General features: G+C 39.3%; 1 protein-coding gene across 10 annotated transcripts in view; it reads right to left on the reverse strand.

Moving 5' to 3' along the window:
- MAMDC2 (MAM domain containing 2) overlaps window positions 1-24,407 on the reverse strand; it is a 401,951-nt gene that overhangs the window by 319,059 nt on the left and 58,485 nt on the right. For 9 of the 10 annotated variants that reach the window (XM_027041065.2, XM_053205285.1, XM_053205283.1 and 6 more), the window contains one exon: window positions 8,595-8,703. Coding sequence is in view for 7 of the 10 variants with exons in the window: in XM_053205283.1 (XP_053061258.1) it covers window positions 8,595-8,703 (109 nt within the window). In the remaining 3 variants the exon portion in view is untranslated. Of the gene's footprint in view, window positions 1-6,396; window positions 6,473-8,594; window positions 8,704-24,407 lie in introns of all 10 variants that reach the window. The other variant, XM_027041067.2, reaches the window with a different exon arrangement.

The following is a 24,407-nucleotide window of genomic DNA, read 5'->3' on the forward strand; positions in this document are numbered from 1 at the left end:
AGCATTTAAGAAATCCCAGTAGACATGTAACCTGGGTAACTGGCACAGGGAAAGAGAAAGTCATTTATGACTGCCCCTCAAGTTCCACATTTGAGGGTAAACAGACTCTTTCTGCTGTGGATGACTTACTTACAGAAGAATCTCTCTTGGGAAGATTCATTTTAGATGATCACTAATTGACATTTCTTTCTTATGTTGCTTATCGGGTCCCCAGAAAGCAGACTCCTCTGACTCATACTGAAGGAAATGCAGATATTTTCCTTTTCTATAAATATTTTTTAAATGTTTATTTATTTTTGAGAGAGAGACAGAGCATGATCAGGGGAGGGGCAGAGAAAGAGGGAGACACAGAATCAGAAGCAGGCTCCAGGCTCTGAGCTGTCAGCACAAAGCCTGACGCAGGTCTCGAACTCATGAACTGTGAGATCACGACCTGAGCCAGAGTCAGACACTTAACCAACAAACACCCAGGTGCCCCTGCAGATACTTTTCAAGTCAAGTTCCCTCTCTGATGCCACAGGCTGCTTTGGGAATAAGTCAGACCTCAGTCAACCAAGTTTCCCAACTTCAGGGTAATACTTAATCAAATTCCCTGCCCAGAATGAAGTAGCTTATCCTGTGGGGATAGGAGGGGTCGAACTCAGCACAGAAATTCTCTCCAAATTCCAAATACTCTCAGCCAGGTCTCTTTAATTTCAGCCTTTTCTTTCTTTCTTTTTTTAATCTTCAAGGTGGATAAGGGACCAAGAGGCTCAAAACCAGTCACTGCCCCCAAATGCTTCGCATGTTCTACGTGACAGATTTGGCACCTCACTCTGGAATACTTAAGTTGGCATCTATTATCACAGATCTTCAGTCATAACTGAAGAGTTTAGTTTTACCCTGTAAAACAGTACTTCCCCTGTCAACTGTAGCTTTCTTGTACTATTGCCAAAAAATCATCATCATCAAGTAATATTGAGACTTTGTTAAAAGTCTTTATCTTTATGGGTACCTGGATGGCTCAGAAGAGGATGCTTGGGATTCTCTGTCTCCCTCTCTCTCTGCCCCACTCGTGTGCACTCTCCCTCTCTCGGAAATTAATAAATTAACCTTTAAAAAGTCTTTATCTTAAAAAAAAAGGATGATTCTTACTTCTCAGCAGTAGTTTTGCTCTTGTAAATTCTGGCTCTGTTTTCATGTCTAGGAGAACTCAGCAGCTCCACATACAGATTATTTAAAGGATCTCGAGAGAAGCAGAGAGGCCCCCTTCCCATCATTATTTTGAACAACTGGGACTCATGGGGTACAATCAGAAAAATGATTTCACTCTTTTTTTCCACTACTTGTTCAATCTTTTCTTATGATCACTGTCAGATAACAAAACTGTTTCTTTTAACAAAAACAGTCTCAGTTAAGTAATTAATATTAGTAGAATAATCACAAGAGGGCATTTTAGTTGTTGTCTGAGGGAAGGAAAAAACAGAGCAAGTGAAGAAATAGAAAATCAGCCAAACCTCCCCACGTGGACACACTTCCCTCTACGGACTTCCCTGGCCTGGAGCACACTCTAACTGGAGGAGGAGAAAATCTTCTGCCTTCAATGAAATTTATCATTTTGATGAGATACTTTAATTAGTGAAATGTGACCAATAGACTTTCTATTATCTGAGAGTGAGCACAAAAATTATAAAATATGTACAACATTTTATCCAGGGACACCAGAAAGAAGTAACTCCACAAAGTAGGGTGAATAGACAGTGGGGACAAAGAATATGTGTGTGTGGGGGGGGCATGTGATTGCATCTTTTGAGTCCCATTTGTTCAACATAACAGTGGCATGTGCTTAAGCAAACTAATATACTGAAAAAGTAAAATCTAGTTTCTCTAAAAGTTAAATTAGGCATGATTGTTGATACCGAAAAAGAATTGTGAAGGAGAGTGATGGATCAAATGGCAGACACCTGTGTTCATTTTGTCCCAAATCCCTAGAAATGGCGGAGAAGATATATGCTAGAATAAATAGGCCCACAATATCATGTGCTGATATTGGAAAAGACACTCCAGAGTAGACCCTCGAGAGGACGCTGGAACTGGTGGCATCAGCTCTAAGCCCAAAGATTATGGAAACATGAAGCAGGAGGACGCCCTCACTCCACAGCCCGCTATCCCCAAACATCTTCCTTTTTCCTGGTTTAAGTGGTTCTCCTCCAATGGTATTTAAAATTATTCCATTTACAAAAATTTGATCCATTTGCCTCTTTCAGGTGCTTCGAGCTGAGTGCAAGAAACATCTGTAAGACTATAGAGGCCAAAACACTATTCTACTATGTCAAGCAAGAAAAAAAAAATACCTGAACCAATTAAGTAAATTATAATTGATTTTCTCAGATCTGGTAGAATTATATGCCTTTATATCCCTTTTAGGTCATCAGTTTTTAAATGTCATACTTCCATCCACTAAAACAGTTCATATTTGAGACCTACTTGGCTGTTCTCTATCACTTCATAAAATGAATGATAGCACACTTTTGTACTATTCACTTATTTTCCATTTTAAAGTCCAAAATGACTGTAATGCTATTAATAGTAATATTAGCCTAATTTGCTCATCCATGTTGTCCTTTTAGTTCCAAAAATGCCTTGGCATTGATCCATTAGCTGTATAAGAAAATCTGTTTAGTAAAATCACTCATGGTTTTCCTTGTTCTTTTATGTCTGATAAGTTCTCAGCTCTATGACACAGCATCAAATGTACGTTGTACTTAATTCTTCTGAGTTTACTTCCTCAGAAGCAGTCTTACATACTGATTGTGACACAGCCTTTAGAAGTGGTGTGAGAATCCTTAGGTGAGGGGCTTTGCAAGTGAAGAAGCAATGATAGAGGGACTCCTGAGCATTTTAGTTTACATGGGACTCACTCTGGTACAGCTAAGCAGCACCTGAATAAAGTTTAAATAAAATACCAAGACAAAACACTACAGTTTAAAATACAATCTCCCATAATTTCTTAGGTGAGTAAAATAATCAGAGAAACTCTAGTGGCTCGAATGACTGCTCCCCTGTGAATCTGCAGCCCCATGGCCCCACTGGGTCTCCCCAAGCCTGAAGGACCACCACGGTAGGAATTTGATTATGCCACCACTGAAACCTGACTGGCATGTTTCCAGATTTCACCAACAAATGGTTCTTTAGATTCAGTTCAAGAGCTTCACTGTGGCCTCCTCCACTAGGAAGCCATCCATGATCCTCCCCTCAGCCCATTTCAGTTCAGGTGTCCCTGTCAGCATCCTGATCTTCTCCCTATCATAGCATCCATCGTACACTTAGCCACTGTGGTTGTAAACCTGCATCGTCTCACAAGCCTGTGAATTCCTGATGTACAGTGACCATGTTCCAAATTATGTTTCTTACCCCAGCACTTAGCAAAATAATAGGCCCTTAATACATATTTGTGGAATATCTTCGTTCCTCCCTCCCTCCCTCCCTCCTTCCCTTTTTTCTTCCCTTCATTCCTTCTTGCCTTCCCCCTCCTCTTCCTCCTCTTTCTTCTTCCTCTTTTGCCTTTTTCCTTCTTTTCTTCCTTCATTCCTTCCTTCCACAGATGTTTATTAAGCACCCACTCTATACCAGGCACCATTCTAGGAACTGGAGATATAGCAGAGAACAAAACAGACCAGTCTTTTCTCTTATGGAGCATGTGTTCTAGTCAAGTAATTTAAATTCCACGAAGAAAACTAAAAGAAGGGAAGGGGATAGAGAGGGGTGATGTGGCCTGCTCTTTTATACACAAATGGACAACTAGTTCACTGAGTAGGTGGGACTTGTAAGTAGGTGCAATCAATAAACAAATCTATTCTTCCTCCATCACTGCTCATCCATAGTCCTTTGGAGAGGTGGATTCTTTCTTATGCTCCTTGATGAAATATAGAACAGTTGCCACCACTTTATGGTCACTCTCAGCTAATATAAACATCTTCTGGCTCCTTCTGTCCCAGGAGGAATCTAACTGAGGTAAATAAAATACCCAGTCCCAAGTACTGGCCAAAACTCCATTTAAAATGAAAGTTTCATTTAAAATTCCTGTACCTTGGGTCAGCTTTAGCTTGGCATAACTCAGTAGGAAAAGGGGGCACATTTAGCTTCTTCTCAATTGTCCCCCTTAAACTTCTTTCCTACTCCTCAACTCCCTCTGGCTTCTGGAGGGTTTAAGATGAGTGAGTGGGGATATGAGGAAGAGAGAGGTAAATGCAAGAAAAATGGAAGTATCATCTTGTTTCCATTTCCTCTGGGCATGTCTGAAGTCTGACCCTCTCCAGCATTGATTGATGTTCGAAACAGACCTCCTTGAGATATTCTGTTGGATATTAAGATCCCTTCTGGAAATATTCAGTGGTTATGTTCCATGACACAGGCTGCCACTGTCTGGACTTAACTGTCCTTCCTCAGCCCCTGGGAACCCAGTCAATGTCCCTTAAATCCCTACATGAGGGGCTCTTGGGCAGGTTCTGAGATGACTCCCTGTCATCTTTCTCTTCTACGTGGCCCACATCTGATCCCCAAAAGCCACCTCTGGGCCTGAGTGCTCATTTATCTTTGTCCCACCAATAATGTACAGGTAGCTAGTTCCTCTCTTTCTGCTCTGCTGTTTCAGACAGATCACCCGAACCTCATATCTGTAACTTCACCAGGCAGATGAGACTCACAGTACACCTTTTCCAAAACCCTGTCTCTTCTCTCAAACTCTACTTTTGGCTTCTTGGATTTCAGTCCTCTTGTATCCTTCATGTGAGTGCTGGCCTAAGGGCACCATCTTTGGGGGCCCCACTCAAGCGGCCTAATATTTCACTTTGGCACATGGGACTATGTTTTTGTTTGTGGCCTTTTGGAGTTTCAGCCAAAATGTAGACACAAAGAAAGGCTAATTTAAAAGCCCGGTACAAACAAACAATGCTCACAATAGCCCCAGCTACAGCATATATGGGCAATGAGAACTTCATGCAGCAGAAGAGAAATGCTGGTGGACATGAAAAGCAACCACTCAGCAGCAATACTGCAAAAATCCAAAACTGCTAAGAAGACATTTAGGAAAAGAGACATATGGGAATAGGGCTAGCTGGCATGTGTGTAGACGTAATTCAGCAAACAGGATAGAGTTATAGATAAGATGTAAGAAACTGATGCCACAACACATATGCAGTGAGATGTACATAATGCCCAAGTCAGAGGACGAAAGCCAATCAGGTTCATTTTCTGCAGGGAGGATGCAGTGTTGGGGGTTAAAAAGACCACTGGGCTAGGGGTGGAACAACTTAGTGCTCCAAGAGGCAGTTGGAGAAGTATTTAAGATCTTAGATTCTGTAATCAGAGGGGAAAAATAGATTTTAAATTTTAATACAACTTTATAGCTGTTTGACTTTGAACAAGTCATTTAGCTTCACTTCACCTCAGTCTCCTCATTTATACAACGTGGGCCACTCAGAGGGCCAACCTGAAGATTGGTCCAGACTCTGAGATAAAGTCAGAATCGATCCTGTTGAATTGATCCTGTTGAATTGAATTGATCCTGTTGCATCAGTAGGATGCAATTCATGAAGCAACTTCATTTTAATCATACTGCCTCTTCCAGCCCCCATGGATGGCTAGTTCTTTCCTTTCACTTAATGGAAATTTTAAGCAAATCCCATAACGTTTCTAGGTCCCTCAATCTCAAGAAGGATCGCATTTTAGTTATGAAATTTTCCAGTCCAGTGACATAATCAAAACTTCTAACTGTATTAGATTTAAACTTCTCACTTTTCCAACTGGGGGTGCTTTAGACGTAGAATCCTGCAGCAGGTGGGCCTTGCTGTTTCACATGTGTCATATACCTGGAACCCAAGTCATCTAAATTCCAGGACACAAATATTCATCTGTCTCATTCCCTTGAAAACTGAGGAAGGAAAACCTCTCAATTGAGGAAGAAGGGGCATGCAACCCACAAATAAATAAATCCTTCCTGAACTCTAGACTCTAGTCTTCAAGGACATAATCACTCATACTGGCCTAACCTGGTTCTTAGCAGGTGCCTAGATGGTCTAGGATCTTGCTTTAGGATGTGTGGTTTTCACCCACTATTGAGAGTATCCTAGTGTTTAGGCCTCTATCAAAACTCTGTGGCAAGAGGAAAACTCATCCTTACTCCTGCTATATCCAGCATCACACCCGACATATGAAAATATGAAGGTTCTGTGCCTGTATCCCTCTCCTTTTTACACCTGGGACCTTGGGGGGAATCACTGAATATCAGTGAGTCTAGCTTTAGAACTGGAATAATAATATCTTTCTTGTCAACTTTATAACTTTGTTGAGAAGAGCAAGAAACAAGATGGATGAACCAGTGCTTTATACACAAAAATACACAAAAATGTAACTTACTATTAAGATATGAGAATAGCATCAGAAATAGTTGACCCATTGATCTATTTTCATTCCTATCAATATACCTATAAACCTGGAAGAAGAAGCACACAGTTTCAATGACCATGAACAAAATAAAATATTATCTAATTTATACATCCTCTATTAAACCTGAGTCTTGATTGCTATGATGTGTAGATGGAACAAAATGAATGTTTGAGGTTCCTACATCTCATAGTTCACCTCATCTCACATCCTCCCACAACCCAGAGGCCAAGAACATTTTCATTGAGAAATCAAAAATAAATGGTTTTTAAGAGTCAAAGATGCTAGGGGCGTCTAGGTGACTCAGTCGGTTAAGCGTCCGACTTCGGCTCAGGTCACGATCTTGCAGTTCGCGAGTTCGAGCCCTGTGTTGGGCTCTGTGCTGACAGCTCAGAGCCTGGAGCCTGCTTCGGATTCTGTGTCTCCCTCTCTTTCTCTGCCCCTCCTCTGCTCATGCCCCACCCCACCCTCTCAAAAAAAAAAAAAAGAGTCAAAGATGCTAAATGCAAAGATGTCAGGTAATGCCTGCTTTGCCCAACTTGCTCTTGTCCTGACCATGTAGCCCCGTGCTCAAGAAAGCAAGGCAAAGCTGGCTCTGGTGGAACAGGGCAGAGTGGCTATTGACAGAGTTGAGCATCAGACTTGGGAACCCCTCCATGTACTGGCTAGTGACCAAAAGGCGGCTTGGTGCAAGGTAGAAGGGCAACGTGGGAACTGAGGAAACTATCAGAATGTCCTTGAGATTGGAGCTATAGGGGCAAGAAGGCAATGAGCAGCAAAACAAAATAAGGATGCCAATGAGACAGTGTGTGTGTGTGTGTGTGTGTGTGTGTGTGTGTGTGAAAGGGGAGGGGTAGGATGTCTTGCTTTAGACCTGTCTTTGTTCCTGTGACTGTCCTTGATTCCATAGCCAGATACCTGCATCTTTGTAGTAAGTCCCCATTTTTCAGGCTGTCCTTATCATTCTCTGTCCATTGCAAGTATAAAAGGCAGGAAGGTAACAAGCATGGGCCCTGATAGGCTAATTCGTTCCCATAACCCTGGAGAACTGAGAATCTTCTAGCTCCATTTCCAATATGGAATTACTCATCTTACTGGGCTTGCCTTATTTCAAGCTAGCCCTGACTTTGGGGGCAGAATGTGATGCAAACCCAGTCTTCTGAACACATTCACATGTGTCCTAGTCAAATTACCAGCTCTTCAGGCCCCAAAGCCATCCTATAAGGCTGAATTGAGTCTTTAGGCAGTCCTAAAGCTCTTAACATGGTAGGACACAATTTGGGAGTCTCTGGAGAGGTGAGCTCCTGCCTTACACTGATTGGGCAGGCACCAAAATAGCCAAGGAGTAAGCCACTCATGGCAATTCAAATAGGAAGTACTTGTGCAGTGAATATTCCTTTAGGAATTGGATCATACAAACGTTAGGAGAATAATACCAGCATGTTTTAATAACTCACAACTCCACCACCTTAAGACAAATACAAAAGACTTGAAATCAAAGAACTGGATTCAAACTCTCACTCTGCCACTCCCAGCTGTTTGACTTTGAGTAAGTCACTTAACTTCTAGGAGTTTCTCCCCATCCGTAAAATAGAAACAATAATACCTACTGCACAGGGTTATTGTGAAGGTTAAAGGAGACATTGAACAAAATGCTGTGGCTACAGCAACAGCATCATAAGAGCACTAATAATTTCTTGAGTGCTCACTATATGCTAGGTACTGAGGTAAGCACTTTATTTGCTTTATCTCATTGAATTTTCCCAATAATAACTTTATGAACTGTGCACATTTACAGGTAAGGTCACTGAAGCACACGGTGACTAAGTCACCTGCCTAAGTAACCAACATAGCTCAGGAGGGTGGCACAAAGTGCTTGCACCTTTACTTTTCCATGTTTCACCTGGAAGAAGATTCCACTTAGAGGAAATCAGGGGCACCTGGGTGGCTCAGTTGGTTAAGCGTCGGACTCTTAGACTCAGGTCATGATCTCACAGTTTGTGAGTTGGAGCCCCACATTGGGTTCTGTGCTGGCAGCACAAAGACTACTTGGGATTCTCTCTCCCTCTGTCTCTGCTTCTCCCCTGCTCGTGCTCTCTCTCTCTCAAAATAAATAAATAAACATTAAAAAAATTTTTTTTAAATAGAAGAAATCAGTAGCAATTACTTACTGGGGGTTCATTGGTTCCAAGTCGCCAATATGTTGAATTACACAGTTTTTTTATTTCCTCGGGACCTTCTATATCATAATCTTTGGGATAGGCTTCTCTGTCATGGTGCCTGAGAAAATAAATTAGAATCTGTTAAGAGATAAATCTTATTTATCATGTACTGCTTTAAAACAATTTTTTAATGATCCAATGCAAATTTACCATCTTTATGACATTGCTTTAATTACAAATTCACTGGATGTGGGATATATAAAGTATTTTCCACCTCTTTTCAAGTAATGCTGAGGCTATTTTCTAAAAACAACTTAGCACATATGATAAAACTAATAATATCACAAGCACAATACTTATCCAACACAGCAATTACTCAGTGACTCCAATGAACTGAAACTTATTCAATAATGTAGATTATTTACCAAAAGTAAATTCAAAAATAAGACATAGTAATAACTTAAAAAGGCAATTTGTCACGTTAGAAATTTTTTCTACCATCAATTTCTTTTTTTCAAAATGAGAAAGAGCAAAGTATCTGTTATATGGATTCATAACATGTGCTTCTGGCATTTAAAGAGAGTTTAAAGAAGGCTGACAAACATAAGCTGAAAAAACATGTAGATGGAAGAGGGAAAAATATTCCAAACATCTTGACTACAAGGGTGGATAGAAATAATAATAATGGAGGGATTGGGGAATTGGGAAGGAAAAAGGAAGTGAAGTGGCTTACAGAAGAAGTATCTATTTTTGCAAAGCTTTCTTAGGTGACATAAAGGAAGCTGAACCCAAACATCCCTCAGAAGAGGCCTTGTTATTGAGGGAATACAGGGCTAAGATTATGTAAGGGACACTGAGGTACTCAAGAATTCATCCATCCATCCATCCAACCATCCATCCACCCATCCACCCATCCATCCATCCATCCATCCATCCATCCACCCATCCACCCATCCATCCATTCAATTGTCTATTCATTCAGGAAATATTTTAAGTACCTACTACATGCCAGGAGGGGATGCCATGGGAAACAACCCTAATGCAGTCCTTGCCTTCAGTTGCTCACAGCCAAGCAAGAAACACAGACAAACAAGAAAATTCTACAATGGGCACAGGGTTGTGGAAGCAGAACAGCATCCACTCACCTGGATGGGGCACCGAGAATCCAAGTCAGGAGACCCTAGGCCCACCTCATCCCACTGTTTTGGGACTGGGCCCCTACACTGCATTCAAACTATACCCTTGCTTCCCCACCTCTGAGAGGAGAGCAGAGAACTGCATAGAACACAGCAGAGAGAGAGCCCAGGGTAGAGCAGCAGAGCTCAGGCATGTGAACTCTCTGCCCTCCTAACATCTGAGCATTAAATTGGAAAACACTAAAAGCATTTTGGTACCATATCAGCATTTTTAGAGAGCCTCACAGGAAACTCTCACTTAAATCCTTAGGGGGGAATATTGAACATCAAAAACCAGGAGTGAGAGAGTGAATGGGGCCATGGGTTTGAGTCATTGCTCAGGTCCTAGCTGCGTGACGCTGGGCAAGTCACTTAATGTTTCTGTGCTTTCATTTCCACAGTGTAAAATGAGGACACACGTAATACCCATGAGATTTTTGCAAAATGAAAAAAATAAAAGCAGAAGATCCTTTATTACTGTCAAGCACCATAAACACCTATGTATAGTGAATACTAATCCACCAAATTTCTGGTGTACAAGAATTGCAACTTTAGTTTTTCCATAACTGTACTTAATTCCTTTTCCAAATGCTCATATTGCCAAGATGGAAAAACCTTAATCTTGGTCAATGATGGATCCCTTCCAACTCTCAAGAGCTTGTGTGATGCTGCAATGCCAAGAATCCATTTCTGTTGTCATCATCTCTCCCTGCTGACATCCGTGGAAACCTCCTCATTCTCCTGTGGTCTTCTAGTATGGATCCACACAGATCTCTGCTCTGCCCTCCTGGTCCTGCCACATGGACTCTGTGTAGACTGGCACTCTGCCACAAGCATGCCATTTTCTAGGCCACCAAGAACCTTCTTGTGTCCCTCTCCACCCAGGGTTCCTGGAAGCCAAATGCCATCCCTAAGCTGTTTGCCTGGCCCATCAAAGTTTCATGGTCCCACCACACTGGGCTTGGGAGGCACACAGAAGCCCCACAGTTCAACACCTCCAAAATCATTACCCGGGAATAGAGGGCTAGGCAGTGACAGGGCCCACCTGCTCAGGGATTTCTATAAGGTCTTAATTCCAATTTGGGGGTCCCAGACAAACCCACATGCTCTCGGCTTCTCTGGTGCCCTCCATCTTCAGTCCATGAACTCTTCATCTCCCAAGGGACGGGGCACCCCGGCCCTTCATCTCCTCTTCCAAATCCAGGGCATCATCCTAAAACCCATCTTAAAACCCATGCTTTTGAACCCAGAAGCCAAGAACTTGGTGTTTTTATTGCTTTCTATGTCTTTCTTCCCTGAGGCAATAAAACCAGACTATCTCCCAGGGAGCATGAGAATGAAGGGGAAAAAGATAGTTAACATTTCATTGTGTGACCCTCAGTGCTCACTTCTTTACTGGTTACCACAGGCACAGTGCCCAGGGTACACGGTACTTTTAGGGTCCCACAAGAGTGTTTTAATAATTTTTTAATCATAAAATAAGAATATAATCCATCTTAGATTGTAGCCATCTTTCTACCAATGTAATCATAAACTATCATTTTTAACTTTTTTTTTTAAATGGAGGAAAGGAGCCCATGAAGGCAAAGATAGTTAATGTCCATGAAAATCAGAATGCGGTCCTCATTATGCCACCAAATATTTTAAGTTGTATTATAACTAGATTATTACAAAAGATGCAGATACGTTTACTTAACAGCAATCTCAGTACTAAAAGTCCAGCACTGAAAACACGAATCTATAATGAAAATGTTTCTGGGGAGGACTGCGCTAATGCAACTGGCATTTCCTAGGGTCTGCCAGCTGCCCGTGAATGTGGTGCCGACAGCCCCCCGTAAGTTATGAGAGATAGACAACTAAAGAAGACCTGCCCCTACTTCTCAGAGGCTGCCAGCCGAGTGAAGAGAAATATGGGTGTTTAAAAATAATAAAGTATATAGAATAGAATATAAATATAAAATATATATTTACTACATACTAAATATATTATATAATATATATAATACTATACTATATATACTATATCCTATATACACTATACACTATATACTATAGTATATATAGTATGGTATTATACCATACTATAAAATATATACAGTAAAAGTGATTAGGGTATTATAAAGGAAATGAGAGACTTAATTAATTCCCTGATTATTTTGTCAGGTGAATATTGGCTTGTGCCTCAGTTTCGCTGACATGAACTGAGAATCATACACTGAGGAAACAACTGAACCAATAGATTGAGAGTCTTAAGTGAAAAGTGACATGTCAATGCAAAATATTATTATATGTAATAATACTTTGTCTTTCTACACTATGCTTTAGTTGAGAGTTTTCAATACTTTGTTAATGCCAACTAAGCCTTACAGCATCTTTATGAGACACATATCAAGGTATAATAATAGATAATAAAGGAATACACACACACACACACACGTTAAAATCCTGGATTGTGAGTAACTTGTTCTGCAAGTGTTCCAAAAGATGAGCAAACATTTCTAACAAACTTTAACTTGATAAACGAGCAATGTCTTTCAATATGAGTAGTACATGAGGTAGAATGTCACATAATCACAAACGAACCAATGGTTCTCTCTCTCTCTCTCTCTCTCTCTCTCTCTCTCTCTCTCTCGCTGTCTCTCTCTCTGCACAATTGTCGGTGATCATTTCCCATGCTCAGATGCTTGGTCTCAGGCTGTGGTGTTGGACAGAAATCAGTGATTTTTTCAGAACATTGGAAGGTGCCCACAACTGGCATCTGACTATTGCATCAAACTGTTGGATCTCAAGCAATAGCAAGAGATTATGGAGGTGAGCTCGTCTGCAGAGGAAGAGGAGAAAAAGGTGGAGAAATCCCTCACTTCAAATGAGATCAGGAAGATGTGTAAAATATGGGAAACACTACAAAGTTTTGTAGAAAATCACCACCCGAACAAGGCTGTAGCAGTGTGAATGATGAATCTGTTTAACAACAACACTATGTCACATTTCCGTGAAATCCTCAAAAGGAGGCAAAAAAAAAAGTGTCATTGGATAGGTTCCTTGTTAAAGTTGCATGAAAAGAAAAAGACTCCATTGAGCCAACAGATAGCAGTGATTCCATTAGTGACAGTGAAAGTCGTCCTACATAACAACCCTCCTCTCTCTTGTCTCCCTCACACCGGCCACAAAGGTTTTCAAAAGCAAGTTCAGGTTAGTTTGTTTATTTGTCTTTATATTTTGTATTTTCTTTATTATGTTGTATTATATTACAATATTATAATCATTTTTATATGCATATTTTTAGGTTGTGAACGAATCATCTGAGTTCCCATTATTTCTTATGGGGAAATTGGCTTTGACATACAAGTGCTTTGGATTACAAGTATGTTTCCGGAACAAACTGTGCTCTCAAATGAAGACTTTACTGTATTTTAATAGCTTTGTTCTCCTTGCTACCTGCATTTATTAATGGTCACCATACAAGTGACCATAACCTGTTGTTTATTGCAACAGAAATTCTTTAAGAGAAAATAATAAAATAAACAAATAACAATAAAATAAAATTTACAATGTCTCTGGAGTAGTACCTTTCAAACTTTTTGAGCACAGCCCCACTCAACCCACCCCAACCCACCTAATGCCTGAAGGCATTTTTAGTTGCTATGTCCAGATGTGGAGGGTTGTTACTGGCGTCGAGTGGCTAGAGGCCATGATGCTGTAAAACATCCTACCCTGCACAGAACAACTCCCTGTCCAACAAGGAATTACCTGGCTCAAAATGCCAAAAGTGTCAAAGTTAAGAAAGCTCTAGGGAACAGTTGTATACCAGACTCTTATATCAGTGGTTCCCAAAACCTGAATGTTTCATGGAAGAAATAACAAAACAATCCCCTAAAATCTGTAGAACCAACATAAAATTGCCAACTTTTGTTTTGACAGAAACATTATTTTGACAGAAAATAAAATAGCCATTGGGGTGCCTGGGTGGCTCAGTCGGTTAAGCATCCAATTTTGGCTCAGATCATGATTTCGCGGTGAGTTCGAGCCCGCATCAGGCTCTGTGCTGACAGCTTGGAGCCTGGAGCCTGCTTCGGATTCTGTGTCTTCCTCTCTCTCTGCCCCTCTCTGTCTCTCAAAAATAAATAAATGTTTAAAAAAAGTTTTTTAATACAATAAAAATAAAATAAAATAAAATAAAATAGCCATCTATTGCCTTTAATAGGAAGACTCCTAACACTAAAGATACATAAAAACCATCTCAGATTCCTTTAAACCAAATACAGTTAGCTATATACAAAACTTGCTACATTGTCTTTACAGTTTGTATTATCACCTTGGATTGGTAATAAGGTCATTGTTGACCAGCACTGGTCTAGTCTACTGACTGGCTTCTCCAGACATTAATTTGTCCAGACATGAATTTGACAGCAGCTGGTCAGCAGTCAGTTCAAGGTCAAAGCTGCTTGAATACAGATACTCCATGCTGCTGACTGAAGGAAGAGCTGTGTCTTCCATGCCAAGCACGCAAATACTGCTGACATTCTTGCTGGTCCACAGGGCTCCCTGACAACATCTTCCTTGACAAGCAGCCTTCCTTCTGCTTAGGACCCTGCTCTGTCAAGCCCAGAGCTGAGTGCTATGGCTATTTCGTTACATGAGTAATCTTTATGTAAGATATCCTCAATAATAAGAGATGAAACTTGCATTCTCTACCTTGTTGTGGGAGAGATAGCATGAATATGAATAGAATTGGGAATGGAGAAAGAACTGACAGGACAGGATCAGAGTTGCCAACTGTATGAAAAGGAGCTTGGAACCATGACCCTGTTGTCAAAAATGCCAGAACTGATTCAGAGGGGATTAAGGTCAATGGAATCTAGTAAGTCAAAGCTAGCGCGAGCAGGTCCTATTATGGACAAATGCCCAACATATCCAGTGGGTACATAACTTCCTACCACCAATCCTACAATCACTGGAGCCCTCTAGATCCTGAACTTTCTATCTTCTCTGGCCTAACGTGGTCCCAAGTAAGGCCTGGTCAAAAGAACTTTCCGGGTCTGCCTCTGGGGTCCTTTGGGAGCTTGGGTTTCCTACCACAAAAGTTGCATGATTCCACATCAAATCAGATCTGTTAGCGTCCCCTGAGTAAACACATACAACTCCTCTTGTGAGTTGTAGAAGAGACTCAAGTCGGAGAACACTCAGGCAAGGACCCGCAGTTCTCCTCAGGCTGCTCCAAGCCAGAGGGGCTCAGCTCCCAATAGAGGGCAGGGTGCGGCTAGGCCATAGGATTCTCCATGCAGGAAAGGAAACCAACTCATACTCTAGTGAACCAAATGACATTCAAGTTACACTGAAGCTTACTCTCACTTTCTGGGGTCCCATGTCTATGTGGGGTATGCAATAAAACCTTTATCACTGCTCCACCTTTCACATTTTTTCTCTATAACTGTTCATTAATGAATCTACCTTCTCATTACACTAAGAGTATTTTAAATGGCAGGGACTATTCTTTGTTCATTTTCATAATCTCAGTACCTAGCATAGTCTAATACATTATAAATGCTCATTAAATCTTACATGATTGATTGATTGAATGTTCTTACATTGTGCTACTGTCACCTTAATATAAATGTTGAAAGCAGAGGCTTTCAAATGTGTCCATAAAAATAAAGAGCATCCTGGCTCACTCTGCAAAAGCACACAGAAAGGAGTGATTATGCATATAGAGATGCTAGTCCTTTGCAACAAAAACTTGTCTCTAGAGGAATTATAAATCTGCTTGCTGAATGGGAAAGCTCTCAACATACATATGCATAACTCTGATTGCAATAGGGGTGTGAATCTAAGCGATATCTGACCTGAGAACAATGAAAGTACTAGCTGTTCTAGCGTCTCGTTACTTGACAAGAGACACCTTTTCTTTGTGAATTTCAAAGATGTTAAAAATGTTTAGTTAAGACTCCAGATGGAAGAATATATTAATTTTAAATTTTAGAATTATTAATGTAGTTCACAACTACTCTGTCAGTTATTGTATTTTCTGATTTAAATCTAACCCACAAGAGAAGAGAAAGACCTTTTCTATTAGGTTTTATAAACATCTGCTATCTAGAACTTTAAAAGAAAATTACCCCAGAGAGTCAGCTATATTTCCTGACACCTTAAAAGCATAAAACCAGCAGAATCAAAGGCTACAAAGAAACATTTGACAATGCTCTTTAAAGATTTCATGGGAAAATGATTTACGTGCCAAGGTAGTGTTATTTGGTAGCACACTCATCAAACTGACAAATGAAGACTTTTAGATATATCTGCAGAGTCATAAAGGAAATCTTGTGTCCTTGGGAGAAATGATGACATTTCAAACTTATGAAGAGGGATTCTGGTTTTCAGTGTGTCTCATGCCATATGTGATTTGTGCATCTATAACCTGAAACCACAGAATTTGAAGCCTAAACTGCACTCAAAAGACAATGACTTGACAAAGGCAGATAAGTGAAGTCATTTTCTTCACTCGACATATATTGAGTGGCATGTAAATAAGACCCTTCATTATTATGAATTTTCTTTCATAAAATCTTCAGAAAAAGGAGGCCCTATGGAGAATATTGGGAGGAAACAAAAAGGAGTCTAGTAGTGGGAGCCTGTGTCTAAACAGTTTAAATGTTAAATAAATGTTGTCAGTCTGACTAACTGCCAAACAATGACTTTGAAAACAGATGTAAGGACATGTAGTAGACAGAGTGACACTGTAATTGATGATCCCACCTGGAACACTTTCAGAGGGAAATGAGGTACTAAGTCCACAGGGAGGGGTGGAAACCAGGTCTTTCCCGGTCAAACCAGGATCAGGACATTCCATTACTCCATGTTTCAACAATCAGATCTCAGTGATCTTCAAATCCTAGGATGCTTTTCGGGGTTTCTTTGATCCTGACCTCCAGAATCAACTTATATTGACTGAATAAAGACACTCTGGAAGGTGGAAGAGTAAGACTAAAGAGAGACAGAGTTTTTCAAGTGTACTATAGACTGGTAATTACAATAGTCCAAAGAAAACCTTGACTATATATCTTACACGAATGGCATGAAGACCAGTTTGCTTCCCTGCAAAACAAAAAGCAAACACCTGATCACCTGTATAAGCTCCTTCCCTACAGTCTTAATATTGCTGGTTTAAATAATTTGAGTTAACTGTTCTAGAATAACATCAAAAGGTTATATTATGTGAGCTTACAGCCCGTTTTAATGCACACTTCTGTGAACCCATGAGCAAGGCATATTGCCTTGGTATTACAAGGTTCTTTGGTTTCAAAGCAATTCATTTCATTTACGTGAGAAACAAATGAATAAGCCTTTCTTCATAAATAGAATCTAAAGTTTATTCTTCCATTATGAACATAGTTATACAAATAAGCATTTTCCCCATGTCTTCCCAGAAATCATTCAAAAGCAGCCAAGGAAGTGGAAAAATTAAAAGCAAACTAAAATTTTGGCAAAGTCAGAAGTTATAATCCCCAGATCACATTGTGTGCAAGGACTCTCATAAGCAGCCAAGATCCAGTCAAAGACAAGTGGAAGCAAAGAATGTGTCAAAGACAAGTGGAAGAAGTAGAGACAAGAGACTGTAGTGAGAAATCTCGGTAATGAGATTGGCCAGAGGTGGGAACTCTTGGAGTGACAGCCAAATGATATTTCCATAGTTATGCAAATAAATTCACAATGGAAACAATGGAAAATGCTAGATAAAATACATAGTTTTTAAATTCCAACACATTAAACGGATTTAAGGGCTGAAAATCCAGTGGGGGAATTTCCCAGCCAATTTTTGGATGAAAGCCTGTAACCAAAGGGTTAAGTAGAATTTCAAAACACTAAATCTGCTGATGCCCTTGAGGTGTTTGCCAACACTGCACATGAGCAACAATCTCAGGTTTGGAAGGACAAAACTCTGGCCCTAGAGCCCACCTAGGAGGGGAGTTTTATAAGAAAGTCTTTCATATGTGATAGACATTGTGCTTGCTAGTATACTTTCTCTTTCTTTCCTGGGAACACAAGAGGTTAAAATTCTCAGCTCTCTTGCAGTTAGTGGTGCCATTTGATTAGTACTGGATAATAAAATAAATTTTAGCTAAAATAACAGATGTCATTTCTTTGACAGTGAAAGCTCTTTTACAATTCTCAACTCTTTCTTCCGCTGCCGGAGCAGTCCATGACTTCCTAGATGATAGAGCCTAAATCATCCTGAATTGCAGAGTATCTATGTGGAGGAGCGCCTACTCCCCACCAACAACCTACAGTCAACTTTGTGAGAGCAAGAAGTAAACCTTTATGTGCTTAAGCTACTGAGATTTGCAGGGCTGTTATCACGGATTAAGTTTAGCCTATTCTAACACAGAAATCAGTACCAAAAGTGGGTGGGTATTATTGTAACAAAAATCTAAAATATACGGCATTGGAAAAGGCAGGCAAAGACAATAGGTAACTGATATTGCAGGCTGGAAAGGCAAAACAATTCAAAGCCCCAGTAGGTAAAGAGTCAACTCATGTACCTAGAACAGCCAGAGAAAGAGATTGGGACAAAGTTTGTTAATTCTATGTGTGAACTGTGATTGCTTTTTGCCAAGGTATTTATAAAAGAGAGAGAGGTAAATTCAGAAAGTTGGCTGATTTACAAGAAGATAAGGGAAATGAGAGATTCCCGAAATTTGGGACCTGAAAAGTTGGAAGAGTCAGCAACTTTTAGATTTCAAACAGTAAGAGACAAAACAGATCTTTTCGAGACAAAGTTCTATCAAAGCTGAGCTTCACAGCAATGTTCACCCCATTGTTAGACACTCCCAATGAATTAAGTTGTATTTAAACAAACATCTGCCTAAGGAGATAGCCATGCAGAAATTCCCACGGCTTCTAATTTCTGTAACTACAGCAGTCTCAAAGTGATAATCGAGATATTATGAGGAGAAAAAATAAGGAAATATAGCAGAATTCTGACTAGAAAGAATTGTGAGGTTATTAGCAGTTGGAACTATCTGGATTCAAACAAAAATACTGGTGAAGTTCTTAAAAATTGTTCTTCCAAATAAGCCAGGAGTCTGCACTTAAAATCCTTTAAAATATCCTTAGGCTCCCAAACTTTTGGAAATAGGAAATGAACGGAGAAAGCCGAACAGCTCACAGAAGAGCATAGTTTACAACATCCATTGCAGGTGTGGTCAAGGAGAATAATAGAAAAGATCACACACTGAGCACAGCCAAAGACCACAGAGAACAATGGGAAAGGGAGCCTGCTTTCAGAAAGCAGAATTGGATCTAACAGAATCAGAATCTAACAAAGAACATTCCTGGCACCAATGGGCTCTCAAACAATGCATACCTGACAGGATTTAAGAATGACTGTGGACAAATGACATTTCTGTCACTTCTGTCCTTCCTCTTTCTGACCAAGAGTGTTTATTCCAGTTATCTGTCCATGTCCTGCCATTATGTACTGGGAGAAAAAAATTGTCTTTTTGCTTTATAGGTTTTTGAAGCAAGTAGAGCTACAGCTAGATTTCATAGAGAGACAATAGCATAACATGTGGCGATCTTGAACTTTTGACCTGCGACCGGGTAGAGTTTGGGTCATTATCCTTGCATAAATGACTGAATACTGTATATGGAAAGAGTGAAGCCAATTTTTGGTGTCCTGCCTGAACACAACACATGTAACTTTTACAAAAATTAAGAACAAATATTTTTATGTTTGAAAGATATAAATGACAATGCAATAAAACACACAGTGTGTACAGTGTGCTCTTGGTTTTGGGGGTAGATTCCTGTGATTCATCGCTTACATACAACACCCAGTGCTCATCCCAACAGGTGCCCTCCTCAATACCCATCACCCACCCTCCCCTCCCTCCCTCCCCCCATCAACCCTCAGTTTATTCTCAGTTTTTAAAAGTCTCTTATGGTTTGGCTCTCTCCCTCTCTAACTTTTTTTTTCCTTCCCCTCCCCCATGGTCTTCTGTTAAGTTTCTCAAGATCCACATATGAGTGAAAACATATGGTATCTGTCTTTCTCTGCATGACTTATTTCACTTAGCATAACACTCTCCAGTTCCATCCACGTTGCTGCAAATGGCATGATTTCATTCTTTCTCATTGCCAAGTAGTATTCCACTGTATATATAAACCACATCTTCTTTATCCATTCATCAGCTGATAGACATCTAGGCTCTTTCCACAATTTGGCTATTGTTGAAAGTGCTGCTATAAACATTAGGGTACATGTGTCCCTATGAATCAGCACTCCTGTATCCTTTGGATAAATTCCTAGTAGCGCTATTGCTGGGTCATAGGGTATTTCTATTTTTAATTTTTAAAAGGAACCTCCATAGTGTTTTCCAGAGTGGCTGCACCAGTTTGCATTCCCACCAACAGTGCAAGCGGATTCCCATTTCTCCACATCCACACCAGCATCTGTTGTTTCCTGAGTTGTTAATTTTAGCCACTCTGATTGGTGTGAGGTGGTATCTCAGTGTGGTTTTGATTTGTATTTCCCTGATGATGAGTGATGTTGAGCATCTTTTCGTACGTCTGTTGGCCATCTGGGTGTCTTCTTTGGAAAAGGGTCTATTCATGTCCTCTGCCCATTTCTTCACTGGATTATTTGTTTTTCAGGTGTTGAGTTTGATAAGTCCTTTACAGATTTTTGATACTAACACTTTATCTGATATGTCATTTGCACGTATCTTCTTCCATTCCATCGGTTGCCTTTTAGTTTTGTTGATTGTTTCCTTTGTAGTGCAGAAACTTTTTATCTTGGTGAGGCCCCAACAGTTCATTTTTGCTTTTAATTCCCTTAACTTTGGAGATGTGTTGAGTAAGAAAATTGCTTTGGCTGAGGCAAAGAGGTTGTTGCCTGTTTTCTCCTCAGTTTCCTGTCTCACATTTAGGTCTTTCATCCATTTTGAGTTTATTTTTGGCATGGTGTAAGAAGGTGGTCTAGTTTCATTCTTCTGCATGTTGCTGTCCAATTCTCCCAGCACCATTTGCTAAAGAGACTGTCTTTTTTCCATTGGATATTCTTTCCTGCTTTGTCAAAGATTAGTTGGCCATACATTTGTGTGTCCAATTCTGGGTTTTCCATTCTATCCCACTGGTCTATGTGTCTGTTTTTCTGCCAATACCATACTGTCTTGATGATTACAGCTTTGTAGTAGAGGCTAAAGTCTGGGATTGTGATGCCTCCCGCTTTGGTTTTCTTTTTCAAAATTACTTTGGCTATTCTCAAAGCTAGAACAAACAATCCTAAAATTTGCATGGAATTACAAAAGACCCTGAGTAACACATTTTTAAAGAGATCCTTCTTCAATCCGAAAATATTTAAACACTTTATCAAACTACTCTTGAATCAAAGATCAATACAAACTTAAATTGCTGAATTTCTAAAAAATACCAATAAATTGAAATATCACTTACAAGAAGCCATAGGATATAGCTATACCAGTAGACAGAAAAAATTTCTAAGCTTTAAGTACTTATATCAAGAAAAATGAAATGAATATAAGTAAAAGATCTAATTCAAAAACATAGAAATAGAACAATCAAGCCAAAAGAAACCAGAATGTACAATAATTCAAGATTAAAAAAGCAGATAAAAGCAGAATTAAATACTTTAGAAAACAGAATAAACAAGTAAGCAAAATGGACAAACATCTAATAATCAAGAAAAAGGGTAGGGGAGATATAAACAAAAGAGAGTGGTATAATATCCACATTATGGAATATTATTAGGCAATAAAAGGAAATGGAGTACTGATGCATGCTACAACATGGATGAAACTTGAAAACATTATGCCAAGTAAAAAAAAAAGCCAGTCACATAGAACAGTATATTATTTTATTCCATTCATACGAAAGGTTCAGAATTGGCAAATCTACACAGACAGAAAGTAGATTAGTGGTTTCTAGGGCTTGAGGATTGGTGAGGGCAGGGGGAGTGGATTCAGGAGTAACAGATAAAAGGAACAAGATTTCTTTTGATGTTAATCAAAATGTTCTCAAGTCAATTGCTTTGATAGATGTTCAACTAGGTGAATATACTAAAAGCCACTGAATTACACAATTTAAAAGGTTGATATGTATAGTGTGTGAGTTATATCTTAATAAGGTTGTTAAAATAGGATATAGCCATCAAAATAGAAGAAAAAATTTTAAAGCATTAAAGACTACTTTCCATAACTCTATGCAAATATATTTGGAAAGCTAGATAGCACTTGTAACTTTCTAAGAAAAGCAATTTACCAAAATTGTCCTCAGTAGAGACAGAAAGTCTAAATAGACAATTCTCAAATAAAGAATAGAGAATGCTGTCAAAGAAAAAAAGAGTTGTCTGCCAAACAGGACCAGGCCTGGATGATTTTATTGTAGAAGGAAATTTCTTATCTGTATCTTAATGTCTAGAAGAATGTTTGACTTGCCTTGATGTCCTCAAGTCAGAGGTACAAAGGTATGGATAAGGTCAATAGGACCTACAGTGGATCATGCTACTTACATTCACTACACTCACTTTGACATAAGTGTAAAACAACCACAGGCAGCCTTTCCAAATTATTTATACTTATTATAAGATGGTTTAACACACACAAATACAATTTAAAAAACCCATGCAATAGATTAGGTTAGATTACATTAGATCTCTCTAATAAATCACACAATACATATACTTCTATTGAGGTCTAGATAGAAGGCCACAATATGTTCCTCTCTAGATTGCCTGCATGAAATTTTGGTTGCTTTGCTGGCATGCACCTCTATACTGAGAGTAGGTGCCACTAAGTTCTGAAAGTTCGGGATTCTTAGACAGTAATGAGTAGAGAATTCCTTTTCTGTGATGGTCACACACCATGGAGCTTTTCTGTTCATACCCTTGTTATGAATGGCCATATGTAAATTAGCTGACCTGAATGTGTTGGCCCTAGATATATATTAGCTCTGTTGTCCCCACTCATCTGGCTATAATTACGGATATGTAACTTAGGCATCACATAAATAGATGGTTAAATGCTATTAAGATGCTATGACCATTCCTAAAACTAAGAGTCACAATTCTTGGAGCACCTGGGTGGCTCTGTCGGTTGAGCGTCCAACTTCGGCTCAGGTCATGATCTCGCAGTTCACGAGTTTGAGCCCCATGTCAGGCTCTGTGCTGACAGCTCAGAGATTGGAGCCTGCTTCGGATTTTGTGTCTCCCTCTCTCTTTGTCCCTCCCCTGCTCACACTCTGTCTTTCTCTGTCTCTGTCTCAAAAATAAATAAACATTAAAAAAAAAATTTAAGAGTCACAATTCTTGTAATCACACACTTTACATTACTAGATACTGATAATTACACAATAAAAAATGTCCACACCTATTACCTAACACTCTAGTGGAAGGGGTAGTAATGCTCTCCACTGAAAACTAGCTAACATGCCACCTTTAGTTTTCCATGTGAGCCCCTAGGAGTTAGGATGACCTCCTCTAGAAAGCTCTACCTGGTCCAAAAGGCCTAAGTGCTCCTCTTGGATGTTCCCAGAACACCCTGCTTACCCTACTACTAGCACATAACACAATGCGTAGTATTTGCCTGGTCAGCCTTGCCCACTCCTGTCACATAGTAATCTTGACCTAACTGCCAAATCTCAGACCCAGCAGAGTGCCTGCAACATAGCAGTGGTTTAATAAATATATTTTTAAAACAAATGATATTTTAAATAAAAACAGAGCTATTTAGAAATAAAAACATTTTTTAAGTGATTTTTTTTTTCAAAAGCTCATTTAACGCTTCTGGTTCCTGGTTGAGCATCTCAGTATTTTTCCAAATGTTTAAAAAATTCTGACAAGTCATTCATACATTTTAATTTCAAAATCTTCTTCCTACCACTTTCTATAAAAGAAAGATAAATTCTTTGCAATAAGTAAGTGATATTATGTTAATTCTTCCATTTGATTGAACCTAGAACAATCTGATTGGGGATCTAACATCTTACCAAAGAAACATATTATAATTCTTCTGCCAATTAATTGTTAATGCATCAAAACTTAATTAAGTCAAAATAAAGAAATGTAATATGTGACTAATAATTAAAATGTAATTTTATTTGAAAATTAAATAAAGAAAACAGTAGAAAATATTAGTATCTAAAAAAACCCAGTAATATAATATTCAAATCTATTCAGAGTAAAGTTTTCAAAGCATTGTAAAAATATATTTATCTAATGTCTTCACAAGATTTCTTTTTACATTACATCTTTTCACATTACATCTAAGATCAAGTTTTTAAAAGCGTATTGTGTAGGTTCTGGTTGAGTGGGGTGGTGGAAAGTTTAAAGTCAAAGTAACAGCTAATGTAGGAAATCCCTAATATATTAGTGCATATTTTCTAAACTTTTGCTATAAAATGGGGTGTTTGGAACATGGAATTCATTCTCCACTACAGTACCTCTCTATAGGATATAGCAGATACAGTAGATATCTTAGGATAGAATGGGATATAGTAGATACTTATAGGATTTTCAGCTCAGCACTCCTTTCTCCTAGTATATTCATCTTGTTCCATTGTTACTGGAGAGCTGCCATATTTCCACCTAACCTTGCCTATTCAGATGACCCCACAGAGATATGTGGTCCAAGAC

Source organism: Acinonyx jubatus, chromosome D4 (assembly GCF_027475565.1).
Source record: "Acinonyx jubatus isolate Ajub_Pintada_27869175 chromosome D4, VMU_Ajub_asm_v1.0, whole genome shotgun sequence".
NCBI lineage: Eukaryota > Metazoa > Chordata > Mammalia > Carnivora > Felidae > Acinonyx > Acinonyx jubatus.